The sequence below is a fragment of the Phalangium opilio genome, unplaced genomic scaffold (assembly GCF_054372755.1).
Source record: "Phalangium opilio isolate 3A_F unplaced genomic scaffold, DU_Popi_V2 ptg000079l_1, whole genome shotgun sequence".
NCBI lineage: Eukaryota > Metazoa > Arthropoda > Arachnida > Opiliones > Phalangiidae > Phalangium > Phalangium opilio.
In genome coordinates, this window is record NW_028324187.1 from 9465495 (window position 1) to 9486049 (window position 20555).

At 35.5% G+C, this 20555-nt stretch overlaps 2 protein-coding genes across 2 annotated transcripts in view; one reads left to right on the forward strand and one right to left on the reverse strand.

Annotated features, from left to right (window-relative positions):
* LOC149654806 (endoplasmic reticulum disulfide reductase DNAJC10-like) overlaps positions 1-20555 on the reverse strand; it is a 50993-nt gene that overhangs the window by 3892 nt on the left and 26546 nt on the right. The window lies entirely within an intron of this gene.
* LOC149654807 (protein Wnt-1-like) lies at positions 326-14887 on the forward strand. Its single transcript, XM_089846442.1, has 5 exons — positions 326-1050; positions 1146-2056; positions 10392-10852; positions 12782-13185; positions 13266-14887. The coding sequence occupies exons 2-5, from the start codon at positions 1824-1826 to the stop codon at positions 13755-13757; spliced, it is 1590 nt and encodes a 529-aa protein (XP_089702568.1). The 5' UTR covers positions 326-1050; positions 1146-1823; the 3' UTR covers positions 13758-14887.

Here is a 20555-nt window from a genome sequence, read left to right on the forward strand (position 1 = left end):
CCTCAAGTGTTATAAATAAGTTGTAGAAATGTAATCGGTTGCGACGTCTACTCCGATAGAAGGCGTGCGTGATAGGGATATCAGGGTGGCTTAGATATTCGACTGGTAGTTCTACCTCTAGTATAATTGAATCTGGGTTGTTGAGAAAATACACTTGGATTTGGTACAATAATTAATTGACATGTTAAATAAGTCTAAGATTGGTTAATTCCTTGCCTAAAGTGTTAAAAATAAACCATCAAGGGGACAGATAATGTCAAGAACAGCACGTGATAAGAGATTTCTTTTTTCCCATGAAGCCCCTGCACGACATTATAATATCAATTTCTAGCAAAGCAGTCCGGTAATGTTCCTATATCTAAAGAAGAAGGCATACTGAATTAGTTAAGGCCATGAACGCCAACGATGGAAGATGGCAAAATTCTTTTCTCGAGTTATAAGCTATTATAAAAGTTGGTTCGGTGACCGAAGTGTACGGTCCAAGCAAGAGCGGGTGGTTGGCTGGCTACTCCGACTCAGGAGTATTGTCGGAGAAGAACGAACGAACGTTACGTTTCTCGCGCCTAGAAAAGAACCTGCGAAATCCCGAAGCGGCGGTGCATGGGATCGAGACACGGACACTCCCGCCACCACCACCAACCAATTCTTCAATTGAATAGTAGCCTAGTACACGAGCGTGCTTTCCTTCTCGGCCCTAGCTCTAAGCTTGCGCGCTCCGATTTTTGGCGCCAACCAAACCTGGCTGACTGGCTCGCGAGTCCTCCACACTGCAGAAACAATCGACATCTCGAGCTTCAAAGGTGACAAGCCGCCCGTCACCGTCACCGCAACCGCTAGCCGCGCGTGTGCCGATTTATACGCGTGAATTAAACAAATTTGTCGCAAATTAAAACAAATTTGTCTCGCCATTGCATATGGGCAGAAACCGCGAAAATATAAATAAACAAACAAGTTTGTTTTCGAGCCCCCAGCTCCTAATTCACGAGACATTTATTTATTTACTTAAATTAAATTAACGATATTCTTAAATATATATTGTTATTAATTCAGGTAGGAATATATAATGTCAACGAGAACTAATTATTCATATTATATTATATTATTTAAAGATAAATCATTTTAAAATTATAATGTTTCCGTTTCAGGTTAAAATCTACCTTAGAAACAAATTGGATCGGACCGTCGTTTAAGGAAGGAATTGAACCCAACAACTTTAGCCCAAATTCTAAATCTATTTATAAAGAAAAGCAAACGTTTATGGGAATAAGTGTTAAACATTACGCCTAGCTCGCAACTAAATCCAGAAAATAAATATAATGTCGGGACTCGGGCACTTCGAGGGGTCGAAGTGAAGTGTAAAATAGCTGAAGAAGTTCGCGCGGGCAATTTGTACCCGATGCAATTTGTATACCCCCAAAATATACAAAGAAAATACATATACTATATTGTTCCGAGCTGCTGGGTGTTTGCTGTTATATCTCAACTTTGCACGCCGTTCTCTCATTGGTCAAAAAAATTGAGGATGGCACCCTCTACAATAAAAACCCCCGACAACGACCAACCTATAGCCCCCTATAGTTGGTAATTCAAAAAGGTATATTTAACTATACATATATATAAGAAAGAAGATAAAAAAAATACACGCGAAATTCGGTTTTTGGTATGTTTTTTTGGCTGGCGAGTGGTCATCCATATTGTGATTCTCTTCGTCATTAACGGTTAGGAAGTGACCCCGAGATGACCTCGTATGACGATATCAGTATACGTCATCGAGGTGTTGATTATAAAGTACTCGAAAGGTCAAAACGGTGAATTTAAAAGCCATGATCATTTTATTTCATCGAACAATTATCGATCCTTATTTATCGTCGTCGTCGAACGGACGATTAAAATATCGGAATAAAGTCAAATATCGTTCCTGGATCAAAAATATCAATGTCAAAAGAACTCTAGTCACATTCTTAGTATTACAAACTACGATGTTTCAGTGTCAGGCGGCCAAAACGGCTGGCCGAAATCGAGGAGGATCTGGACGCGGAAGAGGTTCCAGGTGGTGGTAAGTACTGGTCTATCTATACTTGTTTTCCTAAGTACTTTATCAAATATACTCGCAAAATTTTCTCGCGAATAAATGCCCCCGCCAGCTTCTTTTTCTATTTGTCTATTAAATATTGGTTATTTCGGATTCACATGCCCAAAATATCCTAAGCCTAAAAATTCAAATAACGTGCCAAAATATTTTAGGCCTAAAAATTCAAATTAGGCTTAGAAAGATGTTATCTATCATTAAATAAAATATTGGTTATTTCGGATTCACGTGCCCAAGATATCCTAAGCCTAAAAATTCAAATAACGTGCCAAAATATTTTAGGCCTAAAAATTAAAACTAGGCTTAGATTAGCAAATTATATCATGTAAAATTTTCAATTCAGACTTTGGTCATGCATCTGTTTACAATAACTCTCATTTTCCTCCGAATTGGGTTAAGCTGGGAGAAGCGAATTTACGCTATATTGTTAAATAATAGAAATAAATAAGTATATGGCCGGCAAGAAGGTATTACACGCGATATATATCAGGCCATATTTGTAATTAGGGAAACAATGGCTGCTAAAATTAGGCGTTAGACGAACTCGATCAATACCGAAAAGTATACACGAGAAACGCGTCGAAACAATTGGAAAACTGGCAACACTTAAATCAACCCCCCAATTTCCCGCCCAATTCTCCGGCAACGCAATGAAACACTTCCATAAATAACGATGTATATATAACTAAATTATAAATATAGATATATATATATATATATATATATATATATATCCTTATGAATTTATTCAACCACTACACGAATATCAAAACCCAACATAACAATATAATCAAATTAAGCAATTGAACTAAAGCGTGGTATTTGATATTCATTATTAATTATTAATTTTACAACTGCTTGCTTACAGTTTAATGTTTCATTAATTTGATATCGGTTTTATTTTAAATTCAATTTCTCCTTATATATTCGGGTAATAATTGATATGAATTCAGGCGCGAGGCATGGATTAGATTGAAGTAATAAGAATAATAATAGTAATATAGCTTTTGTCGAGGGGGACTAGAGAAAAGGAATAATAATAATGAAAAAAAGGCGCTAAACTTTCTGGGAATTACAAACGTGTGTCGTCGATTCTTTTACGGGCGAGTGACTTTTCATTTCCACGAGCGCTTTAACTTAATATCAGGTTAACACGCGAACCCGCCGACGGACCTGACGCTCCCGCCAAAATAATAGACATATCCCCCACAAATATACTATGCTATAATACAACGGAAACGAATCGGGGCAACACTTTTAAGACATGACACCTTCCATGCAGCTAACACCATGAATTAAAACAATATTCACCAACAAAATAATTAATATGGAATTACTTAATTTAATTATTATTTTTTTTATTTTATAATTTCCTGACCGCGTCTAAATATTGTCATTTTAATTCCACTTTTATTTGTTATTTGAAAAGACAGAATATTGCGGTGCAAAATAAATAAATAAATAACTTATAAATACATTAGTTTATGGAAAAATTAAAGAATCAATGTAAAATTCTCCGACTTTTAGGCCTAGCTGTACACATGGAGGATTCATATACCCAGAGCCGGAAATAAGCACATCAGGACACTGCAGAACATTGTCCAATAAAATTTTAAAATGTCCCATAATTTTTTTTAAAAACTAAGGAGGTCACTGGACATTTTGACCTATAAATTTTAAACCAGAGTTTTGTTAGCTTGACTATGAAGACGCGACACAATTTTTGCACACTCCAGTGGACAATGTCCCATAAATTTTGCAGTCAAAGGGGGGGGGGGGGTATCACTGGGCACATGTTCTATAAGAAATTTTTCTTATTTCCTGCCCATGTTGATACCATTTACACCAATAGCTCGGCCTCCTGGTGTAAACGGAATAAATCCTCCATGCTTGTAAACTATCTACAACTTTGCGTTAATATACTTCTAACGATATTCAGGGTATAGACAAAACGTTAGCGTTTAATTTTTCTGTTTTCGTTAACGCCTATAGACGAATAAATTTGCATTGCATTTTAAGAAACGTAAGCCTGCACGCGATGCGATGGAAAGCTTAATTTTAGCTTAGTCTCTTAGCGGCTTGGTGCGACGAGAAATTCCAATGCGAGTAATAGTTGTCCCATGTTTTGGGGCATGGATGGAATTAAGGAAAACCATGCATCAAATACTATATATCAATTCTTATAACGGTTAAATTTTAGGAAAAAACCTTGAATTTTATAAACTTAAAGAAAGATAAAGGTGCATAGATTTCCGGTTAAAATTGGGTAATATTAATCGTTTCACACATGGATGATACGTGTACACATGAAGTCATTTCAATTTAGTCGTGAATATAGAGACGTCTAATTAATATAGCTGTAATAGTAAGAAACTACTACATTATAGTAGAATCCTACCATCCCATTGAGGCTATACTGTATATTTTAAATAAAAAATTATCTGTGCATTTATTAGATCTTCTGGTTGCTTATCAGTACGTGAACCGGTTATAGTGTAGAGGGAAAACCACTATTTCATAGTAGAATCCTACTATCCCAATGAATTTATCATTAAAAATTAATTATAAGCGATTTATTACGTATTAGTACATTAACCTATTATATATAGAGTAGATGGAAAACTACTAAATTACAGTAGAATCCTACTATCACCCCTTATAGCTAATCCACACTGTATAGTATAATATGAAAGAATTACTCCGTGGGAAATATCTACGCTTAGGAATGTTACAATGTAATATCGATAGATAAAATGACAGCTATAAAAATGTAATCCTTTATAAAACTTATACTTAATTTCATTTTTTGACAAGTAAAAGTTTTAGGGGGTAAAAACAAAATTCAATATTTTAATATGAATTTTATGAATGGTCCCCCCGTGAACAAATTTTTTAAAGAAAGGTGAAAAAAGCGGGTGGGGGGGGGGGGGTAAATATATAAAGAAATATTTGAATTAAATAACTTCTCCCGATCACGCGTTTCGAAAAACGTGACGACTTTTCTCTATTCTGCTTGCTTAGAAAAAATACAATAATGACAATAAGTGTGTTTTCTATGGAATCATTTCGTCAAGGTGCCGATCACACAAATTTATAAAATTTGTGTTCCTTCAAAACTCCAACCAATATATTATATATTTGTGTCAGTAAAAAAAACTTAAATAAAACGTATACATAAGGGGATTTAAATACAGTTATCCGAGATTCTATTGTAATCCCAAATTCTTTGATTTTTTAAAAATATACTATTAGTAATGTAGGACTGTGTCATAAGTTAAAAAGTTAGAGAATAAGTTCCTAATTACACAAATATGATAGAAAAAGGTGTACATCACGAGCTCGAGCCACGGTTACGAGACGCACGCGCTTTACGATCACGTGAGATGTAGCAGCATAATTCTCGAGCGTGATCGCACGAGATTGGTACATAGGATTTCTATGGAACTTATAGTTGTTTATTATTAACATATGGAACGTGGTATAATGGTGATGTTTTAGGAACTATTTTTTTACGCGGAGTGTTAAGACAAAATTGCCCCCTAGCGCATGTAGAGAGAGAGAGAGATAGAGAGAGAGGTGGCCGAGTGGTTTGCGGAAACCTATGATTAGAGCCTAACGTCTTCATTAAAGTCGAATTGACCGGGTGGTCCCAGCCAGCCATACCTTGGCTCCTTTTTTGGCGGATTCTTTGAGGCAAAGGGAGGGGGGACGCCAATAGAAAAGGGGGGTTATACATTTCTCGCCTCCGTATAGCGGTGGTCTACGAGGGGTCGCTAACTTCGCTTCATCGAAAAACAAAAAAAAATTAAAAAAGAAATTGAGGTTTTCAATTAAATTTTAAATTAGATAATGCGATAATTTATTCAGGAAAAATTTATACTGACTTGATTAATTAATACCAGATGAATTAAATTCGTAATATGACAACGGAGTAGGCTGTATAGTTATTTTGAATTTTAGTTATTTAGTAAGGTAATGTTGGATCCCTCGAAACGGAGCGGTACGCGTTTATTTCAAGGTGTTTTTAATAGTTGATCATCATCATCTTGAATTCCAGCACTTATTTTTTTTTCTATTTCTTAAAGATTATTCAGGCACTTAAGAGTCTGGTGGTCCAACGAGTTTAAGTTCGCATTAGGCATTTTTGCAACATTTAACTATAGCTCAATTATTTTTCACAATCATTCTTTGTCATACACGTAATTGATTTAAAAATAGTTTTCTAAACATCATTTTTAAATCTATCGCATTTATTGCACTTTTTCACTCCCAATAAAAATAAATAATAGAAATAAATCATTTGTATAGCAAATCAGCCTTGAAAGAGGTAAATTTTCCATTAGAAAACCAGTTTTTCTACGTTAAATTCTACTCCTTCCAAGGTTGGATTGCTATTGTTGCCACGGGATCTCTAACTGTGACTTTCCAATTTTCAAAATTCCCTGATCTCTGCGAGCTCAAAATTTTAAACTTCCCTGACCTACAAGTCCTATTATAATTATATAATTCCCTGTACACCGTCCGTTTTAGACCTATTTTCAAAGCAACTCCGTTTTCCCTGACCTTAGAGGTCAATCGCCCGAATTGTCTCTGACCTTTTAAAGTTTTTCCCTGACCCGTGTCAACCCCCAGTCAGAGATAGAGAGAGGGGGGGGGGTGATTAAAAATCGGTGTTAGGCCTAATTTCGTTATAATTAAGTTAAATACTCTTATAGGGATGGCTGTTTAGGTGGGTGGTCTTTCGTATATATAAAATTCGGAAAATTTTAAAAGAACAGGTTTTAGGTGGTGAAGATATCACGCTTTGCTAAATTTAATGGCCCGGGCCAACCAACCGACCAAAGGAACCTTCAAAAAGAAATTCCGAACGGATACCCCGCATACCCTCCTATGATATGATATGATATGATATGATATATTATAACGTCTATCAATCTAACTTGGCAACGCTTTCAAAGGCAGGGGGATATTAGACGATATCTTCGATATCGTATCGATCTTCAATTGATTTACGTCAATTGCAAATGTCTCTATTACAACTTTGGCTCCCGGACATTTCAATTGATAACGTTCAAGGGTGGTTTAGCTATTCGAAAACCAGGGTACTAAGATCTTGCTACAAGTTTTCGTAATTCCCTTATTGTAGGAGGAAACACCTAGATTATAGTAGGAAAGCCACTACGTTATAGTAGGAAACACCTAGATTATAGTAGGAAAGTCACTACGTTATAGTAGGAAACACCTAGATTATAGTAGGAAAGCCACTAAGTTATCGTAGGAAAGCCACTAAGTTATCGTAGGAAAGCCACTAAGTTATCGTAGGAAACACCTATATTATAGTAGGAAAGCCACTGCGTTATCGTAGGAAAGCCACTATGTTATCGTAGGAAACACCTATATTATAGTAGGAAAGCCACTGCGTTATCGTAGAAAAGCCACTATGTTATCGTAGGAAACACCTATATTATAGTAGGAAAGCCACTGCGTTATCGTAGGAAATCCACTATGTTATCGTAGGAAACACCTAGATTATAGTAGGAAAGCCACTACGTTATCGCAGGAAAGTCACTACGTTATCGCAGGAAAGTCACTACGTTATCGCAGGAAAGTCACTACGTTATCGCAGGAAAGTCACCACGTTATCGCAGGAAAGTCACTACATTATCGTAGGAAAGCCACTACGTTATCGTAGGAAACACCTAGATTATAGTAGGAAAGCCACTAGATTGTAGTACAATAATTATATCCATATTGTCCAAAAATATCCAATTAATTCCATACTTTTCAAATAAAGTTTTTCTTCCCTAAAAATCGCAAAATCTCCGTAAAGAATTACGCGCGTCTAGATTTAATTTTTGAATTTCTTTCTCGCGATTCCCACGATATATATCTGGCCCTGTTTTTTCTTTCTTTCTAGCCATATTGGGGGGAGGGGTTTGAAAGGAAGGTTGGGGGGTGTTGAGGGGCTCTGTGAAGAATGAGTGGTGTCATCGTAAGGATAGAAACATGAGAAATTGGCTTTCTTTCAATGGGGCCGCGCAAAGAGATAGATAAAAATAATAAAGAAAAAGAAAAAACACATCTCGACGTAGTTTATAGAAAGGAATTCTTTCCTCAATAGCTACTATAGTGGAAGCTCCTTGGCTTTTGTGTTATTATTATTTCTTCGCGGGCCTTGGCTATAGCATCTTTACATCCGCTATTGTATAACGCGAATTTAAAACATATTTTTCAAGAGAAAAATATATATCTGACCTTTTACTAACAAATTCACTGACTTTTCCTTCGAAAATTTCCGCACTAAAAATTTTTAAATTATTTTTTTTAAATAAATCTCCTAATCAAGACCTGACCTTTTTGGGTTGGGCCAATTTTCTCAGTAAAAAATTGCTTTATTATTATTTTTATTTTTAAATTGATCTTATTTTAAATAATTTTTAGTTTAGCCGCGTTACAATAATATACTTCATCGATGATTAATAAGTTACTTCTATAAGAATAAAACCGAAACTGAATTGAGATTTTAATGGATTTCCGAATAGAATTACGACATTTTATTTTTTTTTTAGCTTTCATTGTAAAATCCCAAGAAAGAGCGTCACGGTGGTTGTTATAGACAGTTTAAGCTCGAATTAATGTTACGATAATTCCAAGAATTCGCTGACTGAATTTGTTTGAAATATAATTTCAAGATAAAATTTCTATTTATTTAAAATTGGGACGTTCAAATTAGAATAATAACTAGATTAATTTTGCTAATTAAAAAGCGACAATTATAAAATGGTGTCATAGGTCTAATTATTTTTTTTAAAAAAAAAGGGCTCGAAATTGTTATCTAGTTCAATATAAATTTGCTTAACAAGAAGTAGTTTTCAAGATAATACCAAGAAGCGATATCTAGTTTATTAGGAAGAAGGTATAAGATGCTTAAGAATTCGCGCGCCATAGTCCCAGTCCCCCTTTAAAAATACAAGGGGGGGGACGTAAAAGGAGGCCGGACTATTTCGCTGCCTCTCCTCAGTCGGAAAATACGTAATTTTCGTCATTCGCGTCGCGCTGACGTAAGTTTTCAAGAACCAATGAGATGCGGGTTGTAATTTAGAGGCGGGGATTGACTCCGGACCTATATACGTTTGTTTGGACTGGAGATAAAGCTAGATTATAAATGTGCAGGCGAATTTATACCTTTTCCTTTGTAAACTAGATATCTCTTCTTGATAATATTAAATTCGAATAGCTAATCCAAGCTGTAGCTGCTTAAACTCTCTATTAGTTAAATAATAGCGGCTCCATTAGGCGGGTGTATGTATCGCTGAATAAACGAATAGTCCCTAAAAGCCTATTTATAACAAAAAAAAAGTGAATAGAAGAGACAGATGCCATGGAATCGACCGGTACACGTACGTGTGTATCTATAATCCCGCGCTCAAGTTCGAGTGGATGCATATCCATCACAATGGCGAAGAAACCTCAAACTATTCCCATCGTAAATTTATTTAAAAGCTAGGGGCTTTTAAAAGCGCCTCTTTACAATGTATATAACGCAACCCGCAAAGTAATCCTATACTCCATTCTATTATGCAAAACTACCCAATAATAATGTATGCCTTTCCCATAACTATAATGTTAATTCAACAGGCAGAAACGTTTTTTTATTTTCCTGTTAAAAATCTTTAACTGGTTATAACTAGGCTTCTGTTATAGATAGAGTAAAATTGAAGGTACCCCCAGAAAGAGGACATTTTCTATAGTAATCGTGATAAGTTTCGTGAAATTGCTATTTTAAATAAACTCCCTACAATAAAATTAAGAAATTTTCAAAATTATTTCAAAATAGTATATTCACGATGACAAAATCTAAGTATAGTTATATCTTTGGGTTTATAATAGATAAATTTAGGCATAGTAAAATTTAAATTGATATAAAATAGCGGAGGATATTTGGGTTTCATTAAATTTTACACAGTCGAGGTAAACAATTTCAATTGTAGCACTCCGAAGCATTGCGGTTAGACATTTCTACAGGGGCCATAGGAATAACATGGGCTGGTTTCAGCCTGGAAGTTGGCTTCACCCGACGTATTATTAATGCCAAACTTAATTTTAAACGCTTATAACTTTTGATCTAAAGCAGATAGAGTAAAATTGAAAATACCACTAGAAAGTAGATATTAAGTAGATTATTTTTGAATATTTTCATAAAATTAGGTTTTTAAATAAGACGATTATCTCAATAAATGTTATCGACTTAAAAAAACGTCTTAAATTCTAATGAAAAAAATATTTAATTTTTTTACCGAAGGGGCATCGCTCATTCGGGGGAACCTAACAACTTGGTCCTCTCTTCGGCGGACCATTTGACCGGTGGTCAGCAGCACTCTACTAATTCTAATCCGTACATTCCCGGAGGTCATCGAGCCCCCGAAATGTCCAACGATGGACGAGCCTTCAATACCAACGCTAACAGCAACAATTATCGGCACCAATTCCAACCTCCGACGGTGGTCACCCAAGCGCCAATTCGTCAGAGGTCAAACTCGATCAGGGGAGGAAATAACCGCGATTTCATGGACATTAACGTGCCACTAAGACGGAAACAACGCCGATTGGTCAAAGCCAATCCGGGAGTTTTATTGGCTATCGCTAAAGGACTTCGAATGGCCATCAGCGAGTGCAAGTATCAATTCAGAAACAGAAAATGGAATTGTCCAACGTCGGATTATTCCAGAGGAAAATCCATATTCGGAAAAATCGTCCATAAAGGTGGGTAAAATCATAAGAAATTTTACATTACTAAAGTTATGGGTTTTGAAATAAGTTTATTTAACTTATAAGGGAAAATTGTTTACTTATGTCAATTCTAACTATTGACTTTTAAATCCGGGTCATAAAAATGTATCTATGGTCTGATTACGTCATTCAATGAACAAATTCACACCCTTACTTAGTGAATCATATATAAGAAGCCGTGTCTGCACCCCATAGAATACAAAATCTTAAATCACGAACTGTAGCTTCGTAATGGCTATTCTAACGTCATTTTCAATTACTTCCGGTCGCGGCACCGGCATGCACGTATCTTCCACGAAAGATTACAAATTAAATAATATACATAACAGACAGATTTTTCAAGTTGAAATTGCACCAAGATTCGAGGTAAAGACTGTTAAGAAACCAAGCTTAACTTTTTCCCGAGTTTAGTGACTAGTGACGTGGCGAGAGCGTTAATAATTAACGCGTGGGCAGACACACATATTTTTTTCTATTTTTCTTTATTTAATATTTAATTTAGTATACCAGGTTTTTTTTCGTGTATACCTTAATGGTAGGTATATTATACAGTATGGTTTAGTTATTGGAGGCCAGGTTATAGTATTATTCCTTCTATAATATAGTAGTTTTCCTTCTACACTCTTAGATTCATTCTGATAATGTATATAGAATTTTAATACGTGTCTTGATAAAGGTTTTAATTATCCCATACTACTATATTTAGTAGAATCCTACTGCTTTACATATAGTCTTCCTTGCCAATCATAGCTGAGATAACATAACCTATTTTAATAGTAGGGGGAAAGCACTACATGCTAGTAGAATAATACTATATACCTCTCGAATAGCTAAACCACGCTCTAGAAATATTATTCTGGAATCAGAGAGAGAGCTATGGCGAGATTGTGAACCCTTATTTAGGATCATTAACTTGTCAGAAAGATTGGGATGAAGTGAGGCGCTTTCGTAGCCGAAAAGGTATTTAATAATGATGAAGCTTATAGAGAGAGTCACCTAGTAAAGGGGTGTGCCAGCAGCGACCGAGCTATAGCAAACCATTGTTCCGGGACACGTTGAGATGACGTAATTAGCGCTTTTCAATTATACAACTTAATGTCGCGGACAAACCCACGTCACGTCGTACGCGCGATTAGTTACGGTGTTTCGCCTATCATACCCTAAAACTCTATTAACTCGCTTTAAAACTAAAAGGTCGTATCTCCCACGTATAAATAGCAATATCTTATTTTCCTATGAAGGTACCTCAATTTTTGAGTGCAGTTTTGTTTGAACATAAGCCTATTTTAAACATACGAGAAGAAACAGCATAACACGCATTTATAGACGGACTCCGCCTACATAAAATTAACTGTACTATCGCAGCCTCATACGGGGGAGGAATTTACCCCGCCCATAACGTACATGCACATCGTACTGTGTCTATAACTTATGTCTAGCGATACCTTACGTATTCTTATGATTTTAAATAATAGCAACAAAATAGTTTAGGAGATATTTAGACATTCCGGTCAAGTCCTTTTTTTATCGCGATCTTCTCAAAAGACGCGCGGTGGTCCCCCGAAAGACCCGACCGCGTGGAAAGACGTAAATCAGAAAAGAAGTCAAAAGTCTAGATGAAGAGACGAGATTATCTGTAGGAACTACGACGTTTTGTTCATGCCCAAGATAAATGTGGATACTTGTTCGACACGTCTTTCTAGACTTTCTAATATAGCCGATCGCGGTTTATCTTAATGTACTTGAAACCAAGTCCTAAAAACGTTCTTCAAGTTCATGGGGGGTCATTGTAATTGTCTTAAATTTCAGGAAGTTCTTTATTATTAAGAACAGCGGAGTTTAATTTGATAAAGGACCTATTCGCGCGTATATTAATGATACAATCCACGCTATCTTTGGCAGGTTGCAGAGAAGCTTCCTTTGTTTACGCCATAACCAGCGCAGGTGTGGCCCACGCTGTAAGTCGCGCCTGTAGCGAAGGTATCATCGATACTTGCACCTGCGATTACAGAGGCGCTGGAGTTGGATCATCGGCCGTGGTAGCCGGTGTCCGAAAAGGAGGAGGTACCGGTTCGTCTACGGTATCTCAACCGGTGGCCACCAGTGTCGCCGCCCTAAAACGCGCTGGTTCGAGTTCATCTACTTCCGGATCTGATTTACACGCCGGGGTCGATTGGGAATGGGGCGGTTGCAGCGACAACGCCGATTTTGGTTATAAATTCAGCCGGCAGTTTGTGGACGCTGCCGAAAGGGGCAGAGATATCAGATTCATTATCAACTTGCATAATAACGAAGCTGGCAGAGTAGTAAGTTGGGATAATAATTAAAATAATACAGAAGTATAGGGGCCCATTTGAATTAATTAATTTTGTTTTTTTTTTTGAAGCACGTTACTTCGGAACTGCGTCGCGAATGTAAGTGTCACGGTATGTCCGGATCGTGTACGGTTAAAACGTGTTGGATGCGACTACCTTCGTTTCGCGAAGTGGGTAATAGCTTAAAAGAACGCTTTGACGGCGCGTCACGCGTCCAAATGACAAACCAGGGAAGTGTTCGCCGATTTCGACGCAAATTCCGATTTCAACTGAAACCGTTTCATCCCGAGCATAAAGCTCCATCGCGCAAGGACTTGGTTTATTTCGAGAACTCGCCCGATTTCTGCGCGCCCAATCCGAAATTGGGTGTCCTGGGGACAAGTGGCAGACAGTGTAACGATTCCTCCATCGGGGTTGACGGGTGCGACTTGATGTGTTGCGGACGAGGACACAGGACAGAAGTGCGCGAGGAATGGGAAAGGTGTAATTGCACCTTTCACTGGTGTTGTCAAGTAAAGTGCAAGATTTGCAAGATTAGGAGAACGATCCATACGTGTTTATAAACATAACGACTATCATTTTTTTTGCCATAAGTAACAATACGCCAATGTGAATTAATTATTTGGGAAATTATATTTTAATTACCGATGATTTTTTACACCCACTATAAACTATAGTCAATTAGAGGCTTGGAAGGTGTTTTAAATTAACATTGGGTTTATCTAACATCCAAGCTTGTAACTAACTATAGAAGTATATATAAGCAAACCGGTTTGATATATATTTATATATATATATTTTTTAAACTATATTTCCGTTTATAACAACGTACAATCGTGATTATTTATTCGTGTATCGTCGTGCTGTACTATAATTATAATTATAATTTTAATCATCCTATTATTTTAATTTACCATCGCTTCGATTTAACTTAAATGAATTTTAACCCGCATTTATTATACCTTCAACAGTATAAAAAGATCATAATTCTAACAAAAACAATTTGTTCGTTTGTTGATTATTTTTTTACGTATCATACAGTACACCTTTACGAATGTCTGTTATATTTTTTTTCTTGGCTAGCTATAGTGTGAATGTGTCAGAATTGAGACGTCAACGTTTCAACTTGAATCCAATGAATAATCGTTTAGTAGCAAGCAAATTCGATTATTTGAATTTTTTTTTCATTCGCTGAAAAAAGGTATTATATCTTCGTTGACAGGGGATTCCTTCACGGGGGTCGGTCCAATCATTCTGGAGGTTTTACAGACTCAAGACCCCCCTTTGGGGACCCCACACCTTGCCAGGGGCAATTCCCGCAAAATGATAAATAAAATTTAATCAACTAAATAATAATAATATTCATCGGATCGCGAACTTCCAAATCCAATCTACTGCGAAATTTAGTACGCAAGTATAATTTGCATATTCATGCGCTATAGCTTTACGTTGTTAATTATTTTTAATTATCGAATGAATTTTGCTAATTATAAATTATTAATTTTTAATTAGGAAAACACTTAAAATGGTACGTATAATCTTATAATTATTGTGGGTGGGATACTAGCGAATAAAGATGGAGTTGTTTAGATTAAATTTTTATTTATAATGAAATATAATTAATTATTAAGGGTTTTACACGCTCCGTGAATTAGTGTAAGATTCCACTTGATTAAAATATCTTCGTATTAAATTTTTGGGTTTTGAAAATCTTTAAGGATGGTCCCCCGGGGTGGTTTAAGGTGTACCTCCGTTGAATATATTAGTTTGAATCATCGCTTATAAGTTACAAGTATATGGTTGTATCGCGACGGGAGTTCTACCTTGAATAGGTTTTTGGTTGCTTGGTGAACGGCCACCATCAATGCGATTTTGATATTTTACAAGCAGGAGCTGCTTGATATATTGGTAGACGGCTTTAAGGATGTACCTCCAAGGATTTACCTCTATTTATCCTCTACAACTCATTTATCTTCCTAGTAAACTCTACAATAGATAGGTAACACTAAACTATATACCGTATTGAACGTCAAAGGGAAGGTGACATACCATCATCATCACCTTTCTAGCCCCTGCCCGCAACTTCCCCCAATAGCAGTTGGAATAACTTGAATCCTACCATTATAGTAGATTAATACTACACGTACATTGGGTATACAACAGTCGAGGGGATAGACACTTTGAATCTCTGTGTACACCTGAGTTCAGCTTTGACAGTACATTGCATGAGTTCAAAGCCTTCGGAACTCACAGTTCAGCTTTGACAGTGCATTGAGTTCAAAGCCTTCGGAACTCACAGTTCAGCTTTGACAGTGCATTAAGTTCAAAGCCTTCGGAACTCGCAGTTCAGCTTTGACAGTACATTGAGTTCAAGACATATTTTACACCCGAGTTCTCAAGTGTCTACCCCCTCGACAACAGTCACCACCAACTCGAATAGCTAATCCAGCCTGTATAGTCTGTATTTATAGTCGTGACATTTTTGGACGTGCAATCTTTATAATCCCCCAATTTTTGTCGTACCCCGGCTTTGTAATATGACAAACAAGGACGTTATAAAACTCCCAATCCAGTTCTCGAGTATATATAAGCTAAATTGAGCTCCATAAATACTTATTATACAAAGATATTTCTTAAATAAATCCTAAATGCAAGAAGAAAAATTATATTTTCCAAAAGCACGTATCTTTACGAAATCGACGCGAAAATTTAATTAAAACCAAAATTATTTTTTCTCTATATAGATATTATAATATTACTTTAAAATAGAAAAATACAAAAGCACGTATCTCGAGATAGAACGTTTTTACATTTCATACTTGGTCAGTCCATAAAGTTGTCTTTTATAATCTTTAAATTCTTAGCGGGATTAAATTTTGGATATATATTTTTTCTTAACGTTTGTTTCACAAACAGGTCGACTCCCCAAGATGATGTTTGGGATAACACACCAGCTCCTTCAAAGTCTTAGTTGACTATATCATCAATAAACGATTATATTCTTATAGCTCATGATTTTCCCAGGGCTTTTTACAACGAAAGTGTACATACGTATCTTTCTTTTCTATTTTTTTGGTTTTTATAAATTAGTCAGATAGTTAAAAATTTTTTCGTAGGGTTAGAAAAATAATTTAAATATATTGGCGGTGCGGTTGTTGCACGGCACGCACGTTAAGTTCCTCGGTGGTCTTAGCTCTCTCTCACCGAAAGAACCGATTTTAATTAACCCTAGCTCTAAGAAGCAAAAGCAAAAGAAGCGAAAGAAGAAAAAAAGAGCTCTTTTTGGCCATCGACAAAAGATGTATGTATAACAGAAAATTTTTATCCCAACTCCTAAATTTGTTTTCAAAAACTCTAAAAGACTATTTTAGTATTTCTCAAAACGATCCATCCGTGATTATCTTAAACCGATTATACAATTTCCTGATTTACCTATAAATTTATACATAAATTACCTGACTATTTTAAATCGATATAATTTCCCAAAACATATTTCAAAACCTGTTCTTAAGTTCTCTGACCATTTGAAACCGATTATAAAATTCCCTTATAATTTGAAACATATTTTAAAATTCCCTGATAATTTGAAACATATTTTAAAATTCCCTGATAATTTGACACCAATTAAAAAGATCCCCTGATAATTTGAAACCAATTAAAAAATTCCCTGATAATTTGAAACCAATTAAAAAATTCCCTGATAATTTGAAACCAATTAAAAAATCCCCTGATAATTTGAAACCAATTAAAAAAATCCCTGACCATATGAAACCAATAATAAAATTCCCTGGCCATTTGGAACCAATTATAAAATTCCCTGATAATTTGAAACCCATTATAAAATTCGACGACCATTTGAAATCAATCATAAAATTCTCTGATAATTTAAAATTAATTAAATTCAAATATCCAGAGACAGTTTCAAAAATTCCCAAAACACATAAAATTTCAAATTCCCTGAGCATTCCTCGATTCCCAAGAACACATTTTAAAAAAACCGTATATTTTCTATTTCCATATTCTTCGACACCCTGCTCCGTTCCCAACAAACCCTATGATTACAAAATGAAAATCACTTTTTAACATGACGTAATTTAGGTTTGGTCCCTTATAAATTGAAGTAAAAAAGAGAAAGAAAAAGCTGGCTCGGGCCTCTTATATCCATCCAGCCAAGCTATAGGGAATCTACCTAATTGCTTCGGCTTACCGGGAGGTCCGAGTTATACCCTGAGGGGTATTTCCATACCTGGTCTATAGTACACCAAAAAAAGCCGACTCAAAATAGAGACGTTACCTCAGAAACACCGAATTACGCTTAAACCCTGTCCCTAGACGTAAGACGCGGCTATACTTGAAATTATACTATAGCAACGGGGACGAGACACCTAAGTACGAGATATATTTCAACTAGAAACCACCCAATATGTTGAAAACTCGCAAACTGGTCCATTTTGGCGGCTACGTTTTAATATTACAGGCCAAAACGAGATCTAGAGAGAAAATTGAAGTTAAAACATCAATTTTGACGCCTTCCGAATCATTTAACAATTGTTACCCCCCTCCCCACCTCTACCTCGATCTTCATCTTAAAGACGCCGACACCCGAAGCCCCAACCAAACTCCAGAGACATGTTTAAGTCTTTATCGACTTTTGAGGTAAATTTTGTATCCTTCTAAATTAACCAGAACAGAAAGGGGGAGTGCAGCCTGATTCAATTGAGACGAGTTGATTTTTAAATTTTATATACGATGCCGTATGCAATCAACAAAAATAAAGTTAATTCCACGAAGTATGACAGAAAGAGAGGAAATATTTTTATATAATTTTTTTTTTGTTAAGCCTTTCGAACCAACGTCATTTTTGTGGTTTAACTATAGCATTAAATAACACTCGCATAGCTAAACCAACCTGTATTGAGTCTCGATTATAGACATAAAGAGTTAAAAACTCTTACGAGAGGCAATTGTTAAGCCTATAGCATTAAATAACACTCGCATAGCTAAACCAAGCTGTATAGTCTCAAGGCGAGGAGGACTGCATGAAGACAACAATACATGGCCATGGGTGGTGCAATTTTGTTAATAAATTAGGTCCCTTTTAAGTTTTAGGGGCGAATTCGATAACCCAAAATCTTTGCAAGAAATTAAAATTAAATTTAGGTTGCGTTTATATTACAGGGTTCATACAACTTTTGGAAAACAAATTTCCCTGAGATTTCCATGAGGTTTTTCCCCATATACTTTACTGAATTCTCCAGGTTTTTTACGTATATGGAGTATCCTATGGAGCAAATGTTAACGAAGGAGGGAGGGGGCTAATATGACTATTACATAATCAAAGGACATCCCCGTATCTCTAATATAACCAGAGTTATGAGCCTCCAAAGTTTAGTGTAATGTTAATCCTATGGAGGGTATGTTTATGAACATTTTGCTTAATTACTTGGCCCCTGTTTGACGCAATTTCCCTGATTTCCCTGAATTTTACTAAAAATTCGAATTTTTCCTGAGGTTTTTGTCAACTATTTATATCCCTGATTTTTCCAGGTTTTCCAGGTTTGTATGAACCCTGTATTAAAATAGTACTGGTCTTACGTTTGATTACAACGCGAGCCATCTTAAGACGAGTACGCGATAGTCTCGCGTTACCGTTAGACGTAAGGAGGCTGGTGCAGGCAAAGGCGCCTAGGAGATTATCGAATCGAGTCAAAAACCCATTGTAATTGTTTCATAATTATCGAGTGATTTTGAGATAAGGTCTTCTGATATCTAAAAGTAAGGTACACTCTTAAGAACACTTATCTTTCTTTAAGGGGTGAGAGATCGTACATTCATTGTTTTTCCTCCATTCTCAAATACAAAAAAAAATGATTAAAAACATATATGAAATCAAAGTTATAACGAGACCAATTAAGATAGCTAGTCCGTGGGCTATAGGACTCTTTCAATTCAATTCAATTCAGTTTGTTTATTTACTTTAGAATTTTACGTTTGAATTAAGGAGTGGGGCTAAGTCACTTCAAGATAGTTTTTCAAGTCAAGGCTTGTATTTAATTTAGTTTATTTTAACTAAAATTAGGCCTAGTTTAAGTTTTTATCCCCAAGAATTCTACAGATGAGGGGAAAACCCCTAAACAGTATAGTCTTATTTCTATCTCAATAAGATTTGAAAACTCAATTGAATTGATTCACAAGCACACTGACTGATTGACATCATCTTGTCAGATGAAGTTGTCACGCATATACAAACACAGAGAGCTTCTTATTCTTAAATATAATAATAAGATAATTATAAGAAAGGGATTCGCAATTCTTATTAGGACTATATTTTATCAATTCGCAGATAACGAAAAGTATTAGCACAAGTAAAGAAATCTCGATCTAAGTTCATATAGTTTAGTTGAAATAAATATTTTTGGAAAATCTGCAGCTAGCAACGGGTTCTAAGTAACTATTAGCGTTCGAGCTTACAATACAGATTATACAGGGTGTGTCTGATAAGTCTGTAAATATAAATATAAATTAAGGGGAATGACAGTTCTTTGGGAAAATGTAAGTTCTATCTCCATTTGCACTGTTTTCGAGTTATGATTTGATTTAAGTGTTTTAGGGATGACCCCTTAATTAATTTATAAATAATTGCGTGTTCAGTTGCGAGAAAGGTACGTTATTTTTTGCCTTAAAAGCAATAAGCCTATAGCAAAGATCCCGCTCAGAGCTTAAGTGTTAGTTGGAAGGAAAATTTTTGAATTATTAATTTTGAACTTTGTTAATTTACTTATAAAAAAACGTGTAATTTCAAAAATTTGTCATTTCTAGGTTGAACAATAGCGAGTGACGATTGTTTAGTTTCGAGGACCTATTCTTCTAAGAATAATGCCAGCAAATCTATAACCTCTTGAACGGGAAAGAAAGAAAAAATATATTAAAGATACGGATAACTTTTCGAGTACACCTTGATTCATTCGATCCCATTACAATATAAAAAATATCGCGTCTTCAAGATGCCATTGTTATAAAAGCAGTACGAGTGTATAACTTGTTATTTACGCACTCGATTTATCGATGTAAAATAATTAAGTATAGATTTATGCATAATATACCTATATTTAAAAATAAATAAATTAAATAATATTTCGTAATAATGAGTCAAGACTATGTGATGCGGGAATTCATTTCTATGAAATGCTTTTATGGGCCTTGAAAAATCCGAGTTATAATCTATAATAACTTTACCGGAAACGTTATGATGACGTATATCCGTTCAAATAAAATTCGTCCTTGTTAGGAATTAAACTTATAACCGCGCTGTCTCATTATGAAAAACAGTCAAATTATTATAACCTCATGGATACGTCACG